This window comes from Schistocerca piceifrons, chromosome 5, assembly GCF_021461385.2.
Source record: "Schistocerca piceifrons isolate TAMUIC-IGC-003096 chromosome 5, iqSchPice1.1, whole genome shotgun sequence".
Lineage (NCBI taxonomy): Eukaryota > Metazoa > Arthropoda > Insecta > Orthoptera > Acrididae > Schistocerca > Schistocerca piceifrons.
In genome coordinates, this window is record NC_060142.1 from 53,691,849 (window position 1) to 53,707,150 (window position 15,302).

The window sequence follows — 15,302 nt, forward strand, 5'->3', positions numbered from 1 at the left end:
AGCCAATCAGAAAAATGCAGGCTCGCGCCAATCTATGCTGGGAACAAAGCCTTTGGTGTGATCTAAGTCAGTCGGGGCTGAGGGTTCGAACTAATAGCATCTCATTGAAAGCAGCTCCGACGAAAGTACTGTAAAATCGCGGAAAAATGCTAATTACGAGTTCGCGAGGTAGTACAAAGTGTATTTAAGTGAACGGAGTAGTAAGACTGGAACAGGTATTAGTGTAGAGCAAGGTGCACAACATTTGAGCGAGCATTTTCGTAACTAAACGATCCGGTGAACTCTATTGACTTCGGTAACGGGTGTAAATACCATAAACTGACTACGTGTGTGATTGTGGTGTGCGTGTGAACTTTACATTGCGTTGCCACTTAGTACAGACTTGGCAGTATTAACTGTGATCCTTATCGTAAGAATACACCTGAAAATTTACATTGCCAAGTTAAATCTTTTATTTCAGTGGCTAGCCACATCCCATTTACCGGACAATTCTATGTATGTTGCGACCTGCATTAGACGGTAGTGGTCTAGTATTTTCTGCTACAGCTTTTAGCTAGACAAATTAATATTGCTGGATACTGGCAAGGCGGTAAAAAAGTAACGTGCCGCGCCGCAAGGTGTACGGTGTATAGCAAAATGGCGCTATACGGAACGGGCGCCGATGGAACTGTGGTGCACCACGCCATACAGATAGCAGGGGGCTAAAGACAGCTGCGGAGGCGTGTGAAGAACCATGGGGCTTCTGTCGCTGTCTCTTCGACGAACGTTGTTGCGTTTGGGCCTCTGAACGAGAAGCCTGGTTGATGCTCTCATGAAGCTAGTTTGAGCAATTGCCAGAGAGCGCCCAGAAAACAGGCCGTAATGCGCATGCGCAGCTACGATGACGTAGGCAGCCGGTGTTTGGTGTTTGTTCTCCTCATACATTTCTGTTAAGGATTTCGTGCGTGATTGGGCATCACGTGGCCGTGTGCAGCCTTGCGGCATGTTGTTGAGAGGACAGAGTCGTACCTGGAGCAACTGTTTTATCATATCCTAGTCAGAGAAGGAAGGCAAATAAGAAAGCAGTTTTTGGCATAATATTCGTTTCCAACCCACACATTACAGCTCGAGCTACCCTAATATTTTGCTATGTGGTGACTTTAAACAGTTTTACTCGTACTCAAATATTGTGGATCATTTGCAACCAGAGTTAGATCTACACAGCACAGCAAAACGCTAGTGAGAAGGAATACAAATTTCTTGCAAAAATAGAAGAGTTCCTTGGGTAGCTTACACCAGAATAATGGACACTAAATTATTTTATGACTGTTTCAAAGTGTGTAAAAAAATTAACAAGGTTGTCTGTGGGACGAAAGAACTGTACAACCTGAGCTTATATTCTACTGTAGTAAAAAATATAAAGGCAGGTGGAGAGTTAAAAATGACAAAAAAGGTATGCTCCTAGTCTACAGTTTACCACAGTACGTAATTCCATAGATTTAAGATGCAAACAACACAAATTAAGAAGTAAAGTCGAGCCTAGAGGAAGTATTAGACATGTGCCTTGTGATCTAAAAACTTTTTATTTCATGGAAGGCAGATCTGTAAAATCCTGCTAAGGCTTTCAATATATTTGAAAAAAATATTTAATTCAAAACTACCGACCAAATTTGCCTGCTTAGTCAGCTGCAAGTGAATATTTACGCATGTTCGTACGTATATAGCATGAGAAGGTCTTACAGTGTCAACATTCGTCTCAAGACCCCAGGCCGGAGATGGAGCGTTATGATCTGCGGAATGGTTTCGTGGCATTCCCAGGGTGATATTCTAGTAGACACGATGGATCAACGCAAGTAGATACCTATCCTTGGAGACCATGTCCACACGTCATGCAGGTTGTCTTTCCTTGGCAGAGTGGCATTTACCAGCAGGACAATGCAATCTGTCTCTCAGCTCGTAGTGTGTGTGCATGGTTCGAAGAGCATCAGGATGAGTTTACCGTGCTGCCCTGGCCACCAAACTCCTTGGCTTTTTTATTATTATTTTTCCGTTTTGGGCAACAGACCATACAGCCAACAGTAGTTACAGAAGTGCCATATTAACAAAAATCATAATTTTCACAATAGAACAAGAAAACCTTTACAAAGAAGTTCTTAATGAAAAAGAGAAGCACTAACAAACGAACACCAAATAGCCAGCATTAGTTACAACAGTGCACGTTAACATTAATTTTAATAATAGACCATTGTCTAGTACAAAATGCAGTACATTATATGAATTTGAAAGAAACTACAAAGTTTCGTACCAGTTCACACCTTTCTTCAGACTATTACCCTTCACTGCAATTAGACATTAGCTAATACCCGCGCCATTCCCCCTCACACCGTCTGTTGCCACTCCCTCCCCCACATTTTCACCAACTTTAGCACCTAACTAAACTGTAGAACGAAAACCTGTTTTTTGGAACACTTTTTAAAATGATGAAAGATGAATGATATTGGAATTCGTGGTGCATCGCAGTTCACACAAGTTACAGGTCAAAGCTGGACATCTGTGTCTTTAAAATAGTTCGCTAGCAAATACATATTTCTATATCGAAGTGGTGAAATAACGGAGTTACTCTGGTAGAGGGGTGGTAGCCCCTCACAACCGATTTCTTGAACAAGACCGTCTGTGCGACCAAGTACTTGACTCTCTCGATTTAAAGCCAGCCAATAATGTCTAAGGGTCCACCTCGACTGGGCTGTTATCGCCATGACTTCTGGACCAAATGTTGTATAATGTCTTGCCATCAATTGTTTGTGTGTTTTCCTGGAAATGCTCATTTTTATAACACTGTACTAACTTATCTTTCAGTATAGCAAAGAGGTTTATTTTTTTCGAATTACAATCCTCACTGACACAGGTTGTTTTTGTAGGAAAATGTAACTGAGTGCGAAGGCTTAACTCTGTAGGTGTATTTACAAATCTGTAACATACAAATTTTTACAGAACAAATAGTTAAGTTACATGAAAGATGTACAGAATTGGTGAAATAAACGTTCATATGTCTCCACTACTGTCGTCAGAGTCAATCACCCACCTTCTTCCTCTCCACAGGCAATGTTTTGAAAAAGTCTTGGCTGTCAGTCGTCAGATACGAGCAAAGCGCTTAGAGGTATTTAATACTCTACTGCTTACTTTTGGGTACATCGTTGTAAATCTCAGTGAAAGCCAACTAATGTGGAAGGTTCACGTTGTTCCCAAGTGCACCCATAGGCCAAGGTTCTGTGAAACTATCCCACACACTTGCAGATGTGGTGAAGTTAGTTTGTTTTGGAGAAAAGGCAATGACTGTATTCCAATAAGGTACTTCAGTGATTAATTTCGTTTATGCGAAATTAAGGAGAAATCTATCTCACTGCAAAAAAGAATTGCCTCATGGGAAAGATATGCGTTAGTCTGCTGAACTTTTCAGGCTATGCACTAGCACATAGAGAATTTACATCACTAGAATTTACATCACTAGAATTTACATCACTAGAATTTACATCACTAGAATTTACATCACTAGAATTTACATCACTAGAATTTACATCACTAGAATTTACATCACGAGAATTTACATCACGAGAATTTACATCACGAGAATTTACATCACGAGAATTTACATCACGAGAATTTACATCACGAGAATTTACATCACGAGAATTTACATCACGAGAATTTACATCACGAGAATTTACATCACGAGAATTTACATCACGAGAATTTACATCACGAGAATTTACATCACGAGAATTTACATCACGAGAATTTACATCACGAGAAAATGTCCATTCTTAGCAGCGTTCGTTCCACTCTGAAGTCAAAGCTAAACCTCTCTCCAGATGTTGCCTGCCTTTCAAGTAATGAAACAAAGAGGTCACTTCATTATGGTGGTTGGGGGAACGTTTTCGCCGATGCACTTCATCACAGCTTCTTATTCTTTATTAAATTTTATCCCTTTCTTGAAGTTTCTGCTTTTGAGGCCACTGAACACCACCCTCTTAATTCATTACAAAACAAGACAATCATCACTTCCTAATGAGAAGACTGAAATAATCCAACAAGTACAACGAAGCCGACAAAGAACATTGAGGTTGCATTGTCGCCTGTTTTCACTCAAAAATATCCCTTGTTAAATGACAAAGGCTGTTTGTGTAGGGCCATCACATTTTTGAACTGCAATAACTCAGGCCAAGAGCCGTTTCTGCCATAACAGATTTGAAAAACATTAGTCTCGGGCAGGACCCCACGACTGCGAGGGAACCGCGGAAACAAAACGAACAGACGAGGGTTTTTTATGAATTTTCCAGTTTCAGCATAGCTTTCTTAGACAACCTGCATACATCAGTGTAGATCGGGAAGTCTTTCAGCGTACAAAAAGTCGAAAACGAAAGTTTCGTAATTTTCTGTTTGCGCGTCTCCTTAAATCTGTTATCTAGGCACTACTGAAGGCTCTTTCTCCCTCTATTGGTGAGGTGCACAGTTCGCTCTGAAAGTCTCCCGCGCCGCCTGTAGTACGCGGCTTGTAATTAACGTCCGGCTAGTGACGTCACACATGGAGTGAGGTGGAGTACTGACCCACACAGGCAGCCCGGCGGCTGGCGAGTTGCGACGGTCACGTGACGTCACGTCGCCACGTTGTGTTGTGCGCTCGCCGGCTCGGGTGATCCCGTTTTTACGCGGCTCGCCCATAAACTTTCTCTTCCCTCCTCTCCCCATCACATCCCTGGCCCAGCCGTCACGTCCCGCCCACCCTTCCAGAAGGCTCCCCAATAAATGCGTGGGCGCATGCGCACGGCACAGCTCAGCACGCGGCCGATTCCAGTGCGTCCGCAGCGCAGAGCTATGCCTACGTCACTACTCCAGGTCAACGCTGGCCTGTCCTCCAGCGACGAACCGTGCCGTTCTGGAAGCTTCCGTGCCGTCGCGGACATGACCTACGCATTCTTCCAGCGATGCGCGGCGTGCGCGAAGCAAATTACGTGAAGCATTGCTCCGAATTACGGTTGCGAAAAACAGACCGGTTTAAACGGATGCCGGTATGTTAGTTCTGAACAACACGTATTTTTCTGCATTTATTTGATCTCAATTTTAACAGGTGTTTCTTATTTTGTACTAATAACCAGGTAAAAATACCGAAAAATTTAAATAAATCTTTTTTTAAACGACTAATTTTTATTCGTAAAATTCCCATTGCTTTGAAATATTGCATTATTATAGAAAACGGGAAAACGTCCAGTGGTATTTCAATAACACAGCCGATAAACACACATATAGCGTAATAATTGTTACGGCATTGGTGAAACAATACTGTAGCCTACCTATTACGGCGTGGCGTGGCTTACTATGTACATGCAGTGTGGAAGACTTATGTCCATTCTCGTCTATATGGTAGTTTCTCGCAGCAGTCGTCGAGCGGCAGTTGCATTACAGAATGACGTCCTCCCTGGTTTTCCAGTATTTTAGGAAGTGCGGTATCAGTGAAGCACAACGCTCCATTTGCTTTAAAAGATTAAGAACGGGAGGAGTCACAACGAACTTGCGACGTCATTTAAAGGGAAAACCATTCGTTCGTAGTTTACAGTGAAAATAGAAAGTAGCTGTTCCGTTGCCTGTATCTCTATCACATGCATTTATCTGCTTGTAGCTCTTGAAAACGGACAAATTAACGTAAAAAATAGTTCTATCTCAGTTTTCGCCTTTTGGCGCTGATGTTTCGTAATCCCCTAGTAGTGGAATGATCCCCGAGTTTATTAAGACTTTCGAGAACAGTGTTTCAATTTAAAAAAATTGAATAAGAGGATACTGATTTTTGTAGACGTCTACTACTTACCAATTTTCGAGAAAAGCGGCGAACAGTGGACGGAATTTTCACATTTCATTTAATATTTTGATTCTCTGTATCTTGAAACTGAGGAAGTCAAAACTTTTCAGCCTGTTAGATTTCTAAGTGTATCACAGAAAATACTAGAAATAGAAATTCCGTTATTTCAGAAACTGGTTATTTGAGCGATTTTGACAGAGGTTAAACTGGCTTTGAAAAAAAGAGAAACGACGTAACTTAAATCAAGACTATTTCAGCGATAACCGCCATCCGTCCTTGGAATAAGAGATTTCATAAAAAGCTTCACAAATGCTAATTTTAATTTTTTTAGTCTTGTTGGTACACATGTTCCTCGTGTATTTATGCATTTTCAACTGTTCCGAATGTCTTTTATTGTTGACAGTCGGCAAGGTTACACGTGTTTTCGAGTTCAAATAATATGAATTACATTTTGCTTGAACAATGAAGTACCGCACCGAATTCAAAATGTTGACTGAACCTTTTGGCGAACGTACCATGTTTAAGAGAAGACCTGACGAGTGGTGTAAACGTTTCAAGGAGGACTGAGAAGACGCTAAAGACGACAACCACCCTGCTCACCCTAGCACATTACTGGCGACAGTGCGAAAGAATTAAGGAAAACTGTTCTGGAAAATTGCCGAATCACCATCAGAGAGGTCGCAAAGGCATACGAGTGTGACGTCGAAACAAAGGCCCAATCGTCCTAATGGAAGCTGCGTGGAGAATCAACAACAAAAATATTCGACAAGTTCGATCATATGGGTTCTTCTCACTTTTTTCTTCGATTACCTTGGGATAGAGCAACATGTCTTTCATCTTTACGGTCGTACGCTCACTAACGGATATTACCGGGAAGCCACGCGCCGTTTGCGTCAAGAAATCCGAAGAAAACGATCAGAACTGTGGCAAAACGACTCGTGGAAATTGCATCACGAAAATGCTCCCGCTCACACCTCAATGCTCTTTCTTTAAGGATGTTACCACAGCCACAGTATTCGCCGGACATGGTCAGTGCGACTTTCTATTTCCGAGGCTGATGATAAACTATGACAGGACTGGTGAGATAAAAAACAGAATCGAAGAAGGTAAACGCCATAACAAAAGGTGGGTTCCTGAAGTGCTTCCAAGACTGGATAAAGCTCTGTTACAAGTATTATATCTTGCGGGAGGGATTACTTTCAAAGAGAAGAAATTGTTTAACAAATAAAAAATTCCTTTACTTTTTCATCACACCTCATACCGAAGAGGACCGGGTTATTTAATTTAAGAACACTCAACTTCTAGATTTCTACAACTCTTAACACCGTTCCTCACAAGCAGTTTCTGATCAGAAGGTAGTTTCGGTCCGGCACGCAGTTTTAATCTGCCAGCAAGTTTCATATCAGCGCACACTCCACTGATAAGTAAGTATCTCATTCTGGAAGCTTCTAATCAATTGCGTGTCTACGTAGTATCGTGACAGAAATCACGAGTCCTGTTAGAAAGATTGCAGTTCCTAGTAACTGAAACGGAAACTCAGAATAAACCAGAAATGACATCTGGCGTCCCGCTAGAAAGTGTCAGACTTTCTGCTGTTTCTAATCTCGTTGCGGCAACATTATCTAACGAAATTTCCATTACCAACTTTTTACTCCGAATGCGAAAATACTTTGTTGACGCCCACCTACATAAGAAAGGGCCATCATAGTAGAATCCGGATCTTGCACGAAGAAATTTGTGCATTTCTACCACGTGCTATTCGACAGCGGAACGATAGGGAAATAGTCTATGTGGTTCAATGAAGTCTTTGCCAAGCACGAAAGTATGAACTGCAGAGTACTCATGGGTCCGGAAAGTCTAAATAAGGGTCGCCCCTTTATTACTTAAAAAGCCTTGCACCTGTAACCATATTCTACGTGCTCGGGTTGCTTAACACGCATCATGCTAGTTTGTGAGGAAGGGAAAGTACTGCTTCGGTGACATGTTAATCTACTCTGTTTTCATGACATTGAAAGTATTTGTGTACTTGATGCAAGTTTTCTCTTAAGAGACTTTGTATCTGAAAGGCGTATAGGTTTTTTATAAGGGGGGCACTAAAAAAAACAGATTTCACACTATACAGAAACAAGAACGTAAATATACTGACGAAAACAATCTCAACACCAAGAAACAGTTGTGTGATCTAAACAAAATTTGGAAAATTATGTCTATTTAAATTTCATACTAGTTGCGTAAGAGTGACGCTGGAGGATGGAGATGAGGTTTGCTATAAATACACAGTCGTGAGCATTGCTTACCTTTGAGATTCAACGGTGAGTAGTTTATGTAAGTAGGCTGTTTAGATTTTTATGTTGGTAACGCCACCTAGCGTTCTGTATGAAATCACCGACAGTGCTATGTGCAGTCTGTGGCTGGTTGGCATTTTTTAAATATTCTCTATTGTAGTGTTGGTCAGTTGGATGTGAACAGCGCGTAGCGTTATGCAGTTGGAGGTGAACCGCCAGCAGTGGTGGATGTGGGGAGAGAGATGGCAGAATTTTGAGAGCGGACGATCTGGACGTGAGTCCATCAGAAAGAGTAAATTTGTAAGACTGGATGTCATGAACTAATATTTTCATATGACGTTGGAACATTAAGATCCAGTAAGTAATAATTTTATGATCTACTTCCAAAAAAACGAGGGAGCACAAAAAGACATTTCCCTTCACAGGAATTGCATACACAATTTTTGTCAATGACTGGATAACTTGTTTCGTAGAGTAAGTCAAGGTGATGCATCACTAATGTCAAGATGTGACAGTTATTAGACATTTCCCATCTTTACTGTAATATTTTCCTGCTTGAGCTTTGTCATGTTTAGATATAAGTTATAGCATTTGCTGCTGCTGTTTGCCATGCATAGTGCTACTGAATTTCATTTTGTATTACTCTGTTAAGCCAGTTATATATATATATATATATATATATATATATATATATATATATATACACTATGAGCTCAGTAGATTTAAGTTAGCTTAAGAGGGGGTAGAGTATATAAGAAACTCACTATGAAGAATAGGGAAAGAATGCATTGAGAAGTTATATGAAAAAGATTTGGGCAAAAATGAGTATTGTACAATGAGAAATATTTATTTTAAAAGAGGCTATGAACAACACAGTGGGGTTTAGGGCCAACAGGGTCACAGGATTTTTTTTTTGCTGGAGCAAATGTTGAAATAAAAGGAAACATCTATGGAATGAAGTTTTGGGTTGGACTGCAGTACCAAATGTTACACTGAAAACGACCCCTGTCATTTCCTTTTGTGTTATTCCGCTATGTGTTTGTGTACTCTTGTGTATTTGTGTTTTTCCTGTCTTTATGTGTATCTGATAAGAGTTATGTTTTAGAATTTTTCTAATACTATGTTATTTACTTTATAAAGATGTTTAGACATTAATTCTGTTCCAATGCTCACGTGTGAAATTAATGTTTCGAAAACTATTTTCATTATTTTATGTATTTACTTATGTCATAATTCCTGTAACGCCGATGATGTTTATTTCTATTCTTTTGTAAAACCCGTATTACTACAAATGTTATCTGTATTGTTATATTCTTTAATGATGTATTTTGTACCTTTGTAATTGTATTCTTATGTTGTAAATTTATAATTGTATAGACACCAGTTCTTCAAATTAAGTTACATTTCACTGCACACGTTTATGTTGGTCATAGTATATGGAAAATATGTGAGAAGTAGGGACTGTTAGTGTTTGCACGTGTGTTGATAATTCAGCAAGGGACTGGTTAACAGCATTGCTGGTTCTAAGGACATACCAAACAGTTTGTGAGTGCACAAGTGGTGGTTTATGGACTTGCTATATTGTCTGCAAGACTCTTTAATGGTGACTGTGCACCCACACAGTCCCAACAGATGGTTGCTGGGCATCTCTAGAAGGACTATAGTGGGTCTGCACCTTTGATGGCCCACCAATACCATTATCTCTATGAGGACTACAGTGGGTTTGCTCTGTTGTGGCCCATTACCTGTGTGCATGTCAAGAGTCAGCACTGTCTTCCCGTTGGAAAGACAATACTACTACTTCAAGACTGCATAGAAATCCACTACTATGTGCATTTTTTTTACTGCCTAGACAGAGAAACACTGCAATTATACTGTGATGAACGATCAAGACTGTCTTTATGGACTGTGAGAAAATCTTTGCTTTTTGACCAACATTATATCAATAAGTGTGTGCATTTGAGTTCTTTGTTATTGTAATTATGAAAAAATTTTTCAAATCTGTATTCGCCACTGCCCAAAACAATTTGTAAAATTTTTTGTGGGGAGCATGGGGGCTATGTAAGTAGGCTGTTCAGGTTTTTATGTTGGTAACGCCACGTAGCGCTCTGTATGAAAAATCACTGACTGTGCTGTGTGCAGTCTGTGGCTGGTTGGCATTGTTGAAATATTCTGTATTGTAGTGCTGGTCAGTTGGATGTGTACAGCGCGTAGCGTTGCGCAGTTGGAGGTGAGCCGCCAGCAGTGGTAGATGTGGGGGGAGAGATGGCAGCATTTTGAGAGCGGACGATCTGGACGTGTCTATCATAAAGAATAAATTTGTGATACTGGATATCATGAACTGATATATTCATGACGACGACTTTTGAATATTATTACGGTAAATACATTGTTCTCTATCAAAATCTTTCATTTGCTAACTATGGCTATCAGTAGTTAGTGCCTTCAGTATTTTGAATCGTTTATTTAGCTGGCAGTAGTGGCGCTCGCTGTACTGCAGTAGTTCGAGTAAAGAAGATTTTTGTGACTTAAGAGATTCATGAAAGGTATAGGTTATTGTTAGTCAGAGCCATTCTTTTGTAGAGATTATTTGAAGTCAGACTGCGTTGCGCTGAAAATATTGTGTCAGTTTACTGTTGATCAGAATAAGTAGAGAGAGAAATGTGAGTACGTTCAGTTCTGCTCAGCTGTTTGAAAATCAAATAACTTAAGAGATTTATTAGCACAGTAATTCATTAATTTTTCTAAGGCGACGTTTCAATGTTAGTAAAGAATAACATTCACGCGACTAAGACACCATTATCAACACATCACCCCCAGTTTGAATGAAATCGTCTAATAGGGATATGAGAAGCTGGATGTTCGTTCTGCAATACTGCAGAAACACTTGGCAGTAACATAGCCACTGTATGTGATTGCTGGCAGCGGTGATCACGATAATGTATGGATGCAGGAAGACTAGGCTCTGGTTGGCTATGTGGCACTACTGAAAGGGAAGATCATTTACTACAACTGCAGTAGCCATTTGAGCAGCAGTTGTCACCAAAGTAAACAGTTACAAATTCGTTACTTTTACGACAGCTCCGAGCCGTGAATGTATTCCTCTGACCCCAAATCACAGCCATTTGCAACTTCAGTGGTGTCAAGTGAGAGCTCAATGGAGGGCAGGGTCGAGGTATGTTTTGTTTCCTGATGAAAGCTCACTCTCACTCTGTGCCAGTGATGGCCATATGTTTTTTACCAGGAAGCCAGTTGACGGCCTAAAACCAATCTTCCTGCAGGCTAAACACACTGGACATCCACCTGGAGTTATGGTCTGGGACTGTTTCATATGAAAGCAGGCACACTCATTGTCTCAAGCACCCTCACTGCTAATTTGTATGCGAGTCTGGTGATTCGACCAATTGTGCTGTTATTCACAAACAGCATTCCAGGAGTAATTTTTCAACAGGATAACGCTCGCCCACACACCGCTGTTGTAACACAACATCCTCTATGGAATGTCCCCATGTTGCCTTGGCCTGCTCAATCACCTGACATGTTTCCAATAGAGCACATATGCAACAAGAAAGCACAAGTCCAGCATCATCCATAAATAGCATTAACCATCCCTGTATTGAACAGCCAAGTACAAAAGGTATGGAACTCTATCCCACAAACTGACACTCTGCACTGGTACAACAAAATCCATGCACGTTTGCATTCAACCTTCTGGCGATGCATCAGCATACCAGCATTTCACAATTGCAACGGCTTATCTTCCACTTACATTAACGTGTGTAATCTTCCAACGAAAACAGTTAAATATGTTACTTTTTTTTTCCTTCAACCCTGAGACTGGTTTGACACATCTCTCATTGCTATTCTATCCTGCGGAAGCTGCTCCATCTTCCAGTACGTACTGCAGTCTACATCCTTCTGAACCTGCTAGTGTATTCATCTCTGTCTCCCTCTACGATTTTTACCCTCCACGCTGCCCTCCAATACTAAATTGGTGATCCCTTGATGCCTCAGAACATGTCCTACCAACTGGTCCCTTCTTCTTGTCAAGTTGTGCCACAAACTCCTCCCCACTTCTATTCAATACCTCATTAGTTATGTGGTCTACCCATTTAATCCTTAACGTTCTTCTGTAGCACCACATTTCAAAAGCTATTCTCTTCTTGTCCAAACTATTTATTGTCCATGTTTCACTCCCATACATGGCTACACTCTATACAAATACTTCCAGAAACGACTTCCAGACACTTAAATCTATACTCGATGTTAAATTTCTCTTCTTCAGAAACGCTTTCCTTGCCATTGCCAGTATATTTTATATCTTCTCTACTTCGACCATCATCAGTTATTTTGCTCCACAAATAGCAAAACTCATCTACTACTTTGAGTGTCTCATTTCCTAATCTAATTCCCTCAGCATCACCCGACTTAATTCGACTACATTCCATTAGCCTTGTTTTGCTTTTGTTTATGTTTATCCTCCTTTCAACACACTGTCCATCCCATTCAACAGCTCTTCCAGGTCCTTTGCTGTCTGACAGAATTACTATGTCATCGGTGAACTTCAAAGTTTCAATTTCTTCTCCATGGATTTTAATGCCTACTCCGAACTTTTCTTTTGTTTCCATTACTGCTTGCTCAATATACAGATTGAATAAGATAAGCGATAGGCTACAACCCTGTCTCACTCCCTTCCCGGACCGCTGCTTCCCTTTCATGCCCCTCGACTCTTACAACTGCCATATGGTTTCTGTACAAACTGTAAATAGCCTTTCGCTCCCTGTATTTTACCCCCGCCACTTTCAGAATTTGAAAGAGTATTCCAGTCAGAAACCTTTTCTAAGTCTACAAATGCTAGAAACTTATGTTTGCCTCTTCTTAATCTAGCTTCTACAATAAGCCGTAGCGTCAGTATTCCCTCCCGTGTTCCAACATTTCTGCGGAATCCCAACTGATCTTCCCAGAGGTCGGCTTCTACCAGTTTTTCCATTAGTCTGTAAAGAATTCGCGTTAGCATTTTGCAGCCGTGGCTTATTAAACTGATACTTCGGTAATTTTCACGTCTGCAAACACCTGCTTTCTTAGGGATTGGAACTATAATATTCTTCTCTAAATCTGAGGGTATTTCGCCTGTCTCGTACATTTTGCTCACTAGATGGTAGAGATTTGTTAAGGCTCGATCTCCCAAGGCTGTCGGTAGTTCTAATGGAATGTTGTCTACGCCGGGGACCTTGTTTCGACTCAGGTCTTTCAGTGCTGTCAAACTCTTCACGCAGTATCGTATCTCCCATTTCATCTTCATCTACATCCTCTTCCAGTTCCATAATATTGTCCTCAAGTACATCGCCCTTGTATAGACCCTCTGTATACTCCTTCCACTTTTCTGCTTTCCCTTCTTTGCTTAGAACTGGGTTTCCATCTGAGCTCTTGATATTCATTGATATTCTTTTCTCCAAAGGTCCAATTTTCCTGTAGGCAGTATCTATCTTACCCCTAGTGAGATAAGCCTCTACATCCTTACATTTGTCCTCTAGCCATCCCTGCTTAGCCATTTTGCACTTCCTGTCGGTCTCATTTTTGAGACGTTTGTACTCCTTTTTGCCTGCTTCATTTACTGCATTTTTAAGTTTCTCCATTCATGAACTAAATTCAATATTTCTTCTGTTACCCAAGAATTTCTACTAGCCCTCGTCTTTTTACCTACTTGATCCTCTGCTGCCATCACTACTTCATCCCTCAGAGCTACCCATTCTTCTTCTACAGTATTTCTTTCCCCCATTCCTGTCAATTGTTCCCTTATGCTCTCCGTGAAACTCTGTACAACCTCTGGTTTAGTCAGTCTATCCAGGTCCCATCTCCTTAAATTCCCACCTTTTTGCAATTTCTTCAGTTTTAATCTACAGTTCATAACCAATAGATTGTGGTCAGAGTCCACATCTGCCCCTGGAAGTGTCTTACAATTTAAAACCTGGTTCCTAAATCTGTCTTACCATTATACAATCTACCTGAAACCTGTCAGTATATCCTGGTTTCTTCCATGTATACATGCTTCTTTTATGATTCTTGAACCAAGTGTTAGTCATGATTAAGTTACGCTCTGTGCAAAATTCTACCAGGCGGCTTCCTCTCATTCCTTACCCCAAACCATATTAACCAACTGCTTTTCCTTCTCTTCCTTTTCCTACCATCGAATTCCAGTCACCCACGACTATTAAATTTTCGTCTCCCTTCACTACCTGTATAATTTCTTGTATCTCATCATACGTTTCATCAATTTCTTCGTTATCTGCAGAGCTAGTTGGCATATGAATTTGCACTACTGTAGTAGCCGTGGGCTTCGGTTCAAGACTCGAAAAAGAAGGTTGTATACCTGGAAGAATCCTGGAGATACTAAAAGGTATCAGATAGATTATATACTGGTAAGAGAGATTTATGAACCAGGTTTTAAATTGTAAGACATTTCCAGGGGCTGATGTGGATTCTGACCACAATCTATTGGTTATGAACTGCAGATTGAAACTGAAGAAACTGCAAGAAGGTGGGAATCTAAGGAGATGGGACCTGGATAAACTGAAAGAACCAGAGGTTGTACAGTGTTTCAGGGAGAGCATAAGGGAACAATTGAAAGGAATGGGGTAAAGAAATACGGTAGAAGAAGAATGGGTAGCTCTGAGGGATGAAGTAGTGAAGGCAGCAGAGGATCAAGTAGGTAAAAAGACGAGGACTAATAGAAATCCTTGGGTAACAGAAGAAATATTCAATTTAATTGATGAAAGGAGAAAATATAAAAATGCAGTAAACGAAGCAGGCAAAAAGGAATACAAACGTCTCAAAAATGAGGTCGACAGGAAGTGAAAAATGTCTAAGCAGGGATGGCTAGAGGACAAATGTAAGGATGTAGAGGCTTGTCTCACTAGGGTTAAGATAGATACTGCCTACAGGAAAATGAAAGACCTTTGGAGAAAGGAGAGCCACTTCCATGAATATCAAGAGCTCAGATGGAAACCCAATTCTAATCAAAGAAGGGAAGGCAGAAAGGTGGAAGGAGTATATAGAGGGTTTACAGAGGGTTTATACAAGGGCGATGTACTTGAGGATAGTATTATGGAAATGGAAGACGATGTAGATGAAGATGAAATGGGAGATAAGATACTGCGTGAAGAGTTTGACAGAGCACTGAAAGACCT

At 40.6% G+C, this 15,302-nt stretch overlaps 1 protein-coding gene across 1 annotated transcript in view; it reads right to left on the reverse strand.

Moving 5' to 3' along the window:
• Positions 1-3,437: 3,437 nt before the first annotated feature.
• LOC124798730 (proline-rich protein 36-like) overlaps positions 3,438-15,302 on the reverse strand; it is a 111,294-nt gene continuing 99,429 nt past the window's right edge. The window contains exon 5 of the mRNA XM_047262257.1: positions 3,438-3,799. Within this exon, the coding sequence (XP_047118213.1) occupies positions 3,438-3,799 (362 nt within the window). The remainder of the gene's footprint in view (positions 3,800-15,302) is intronic.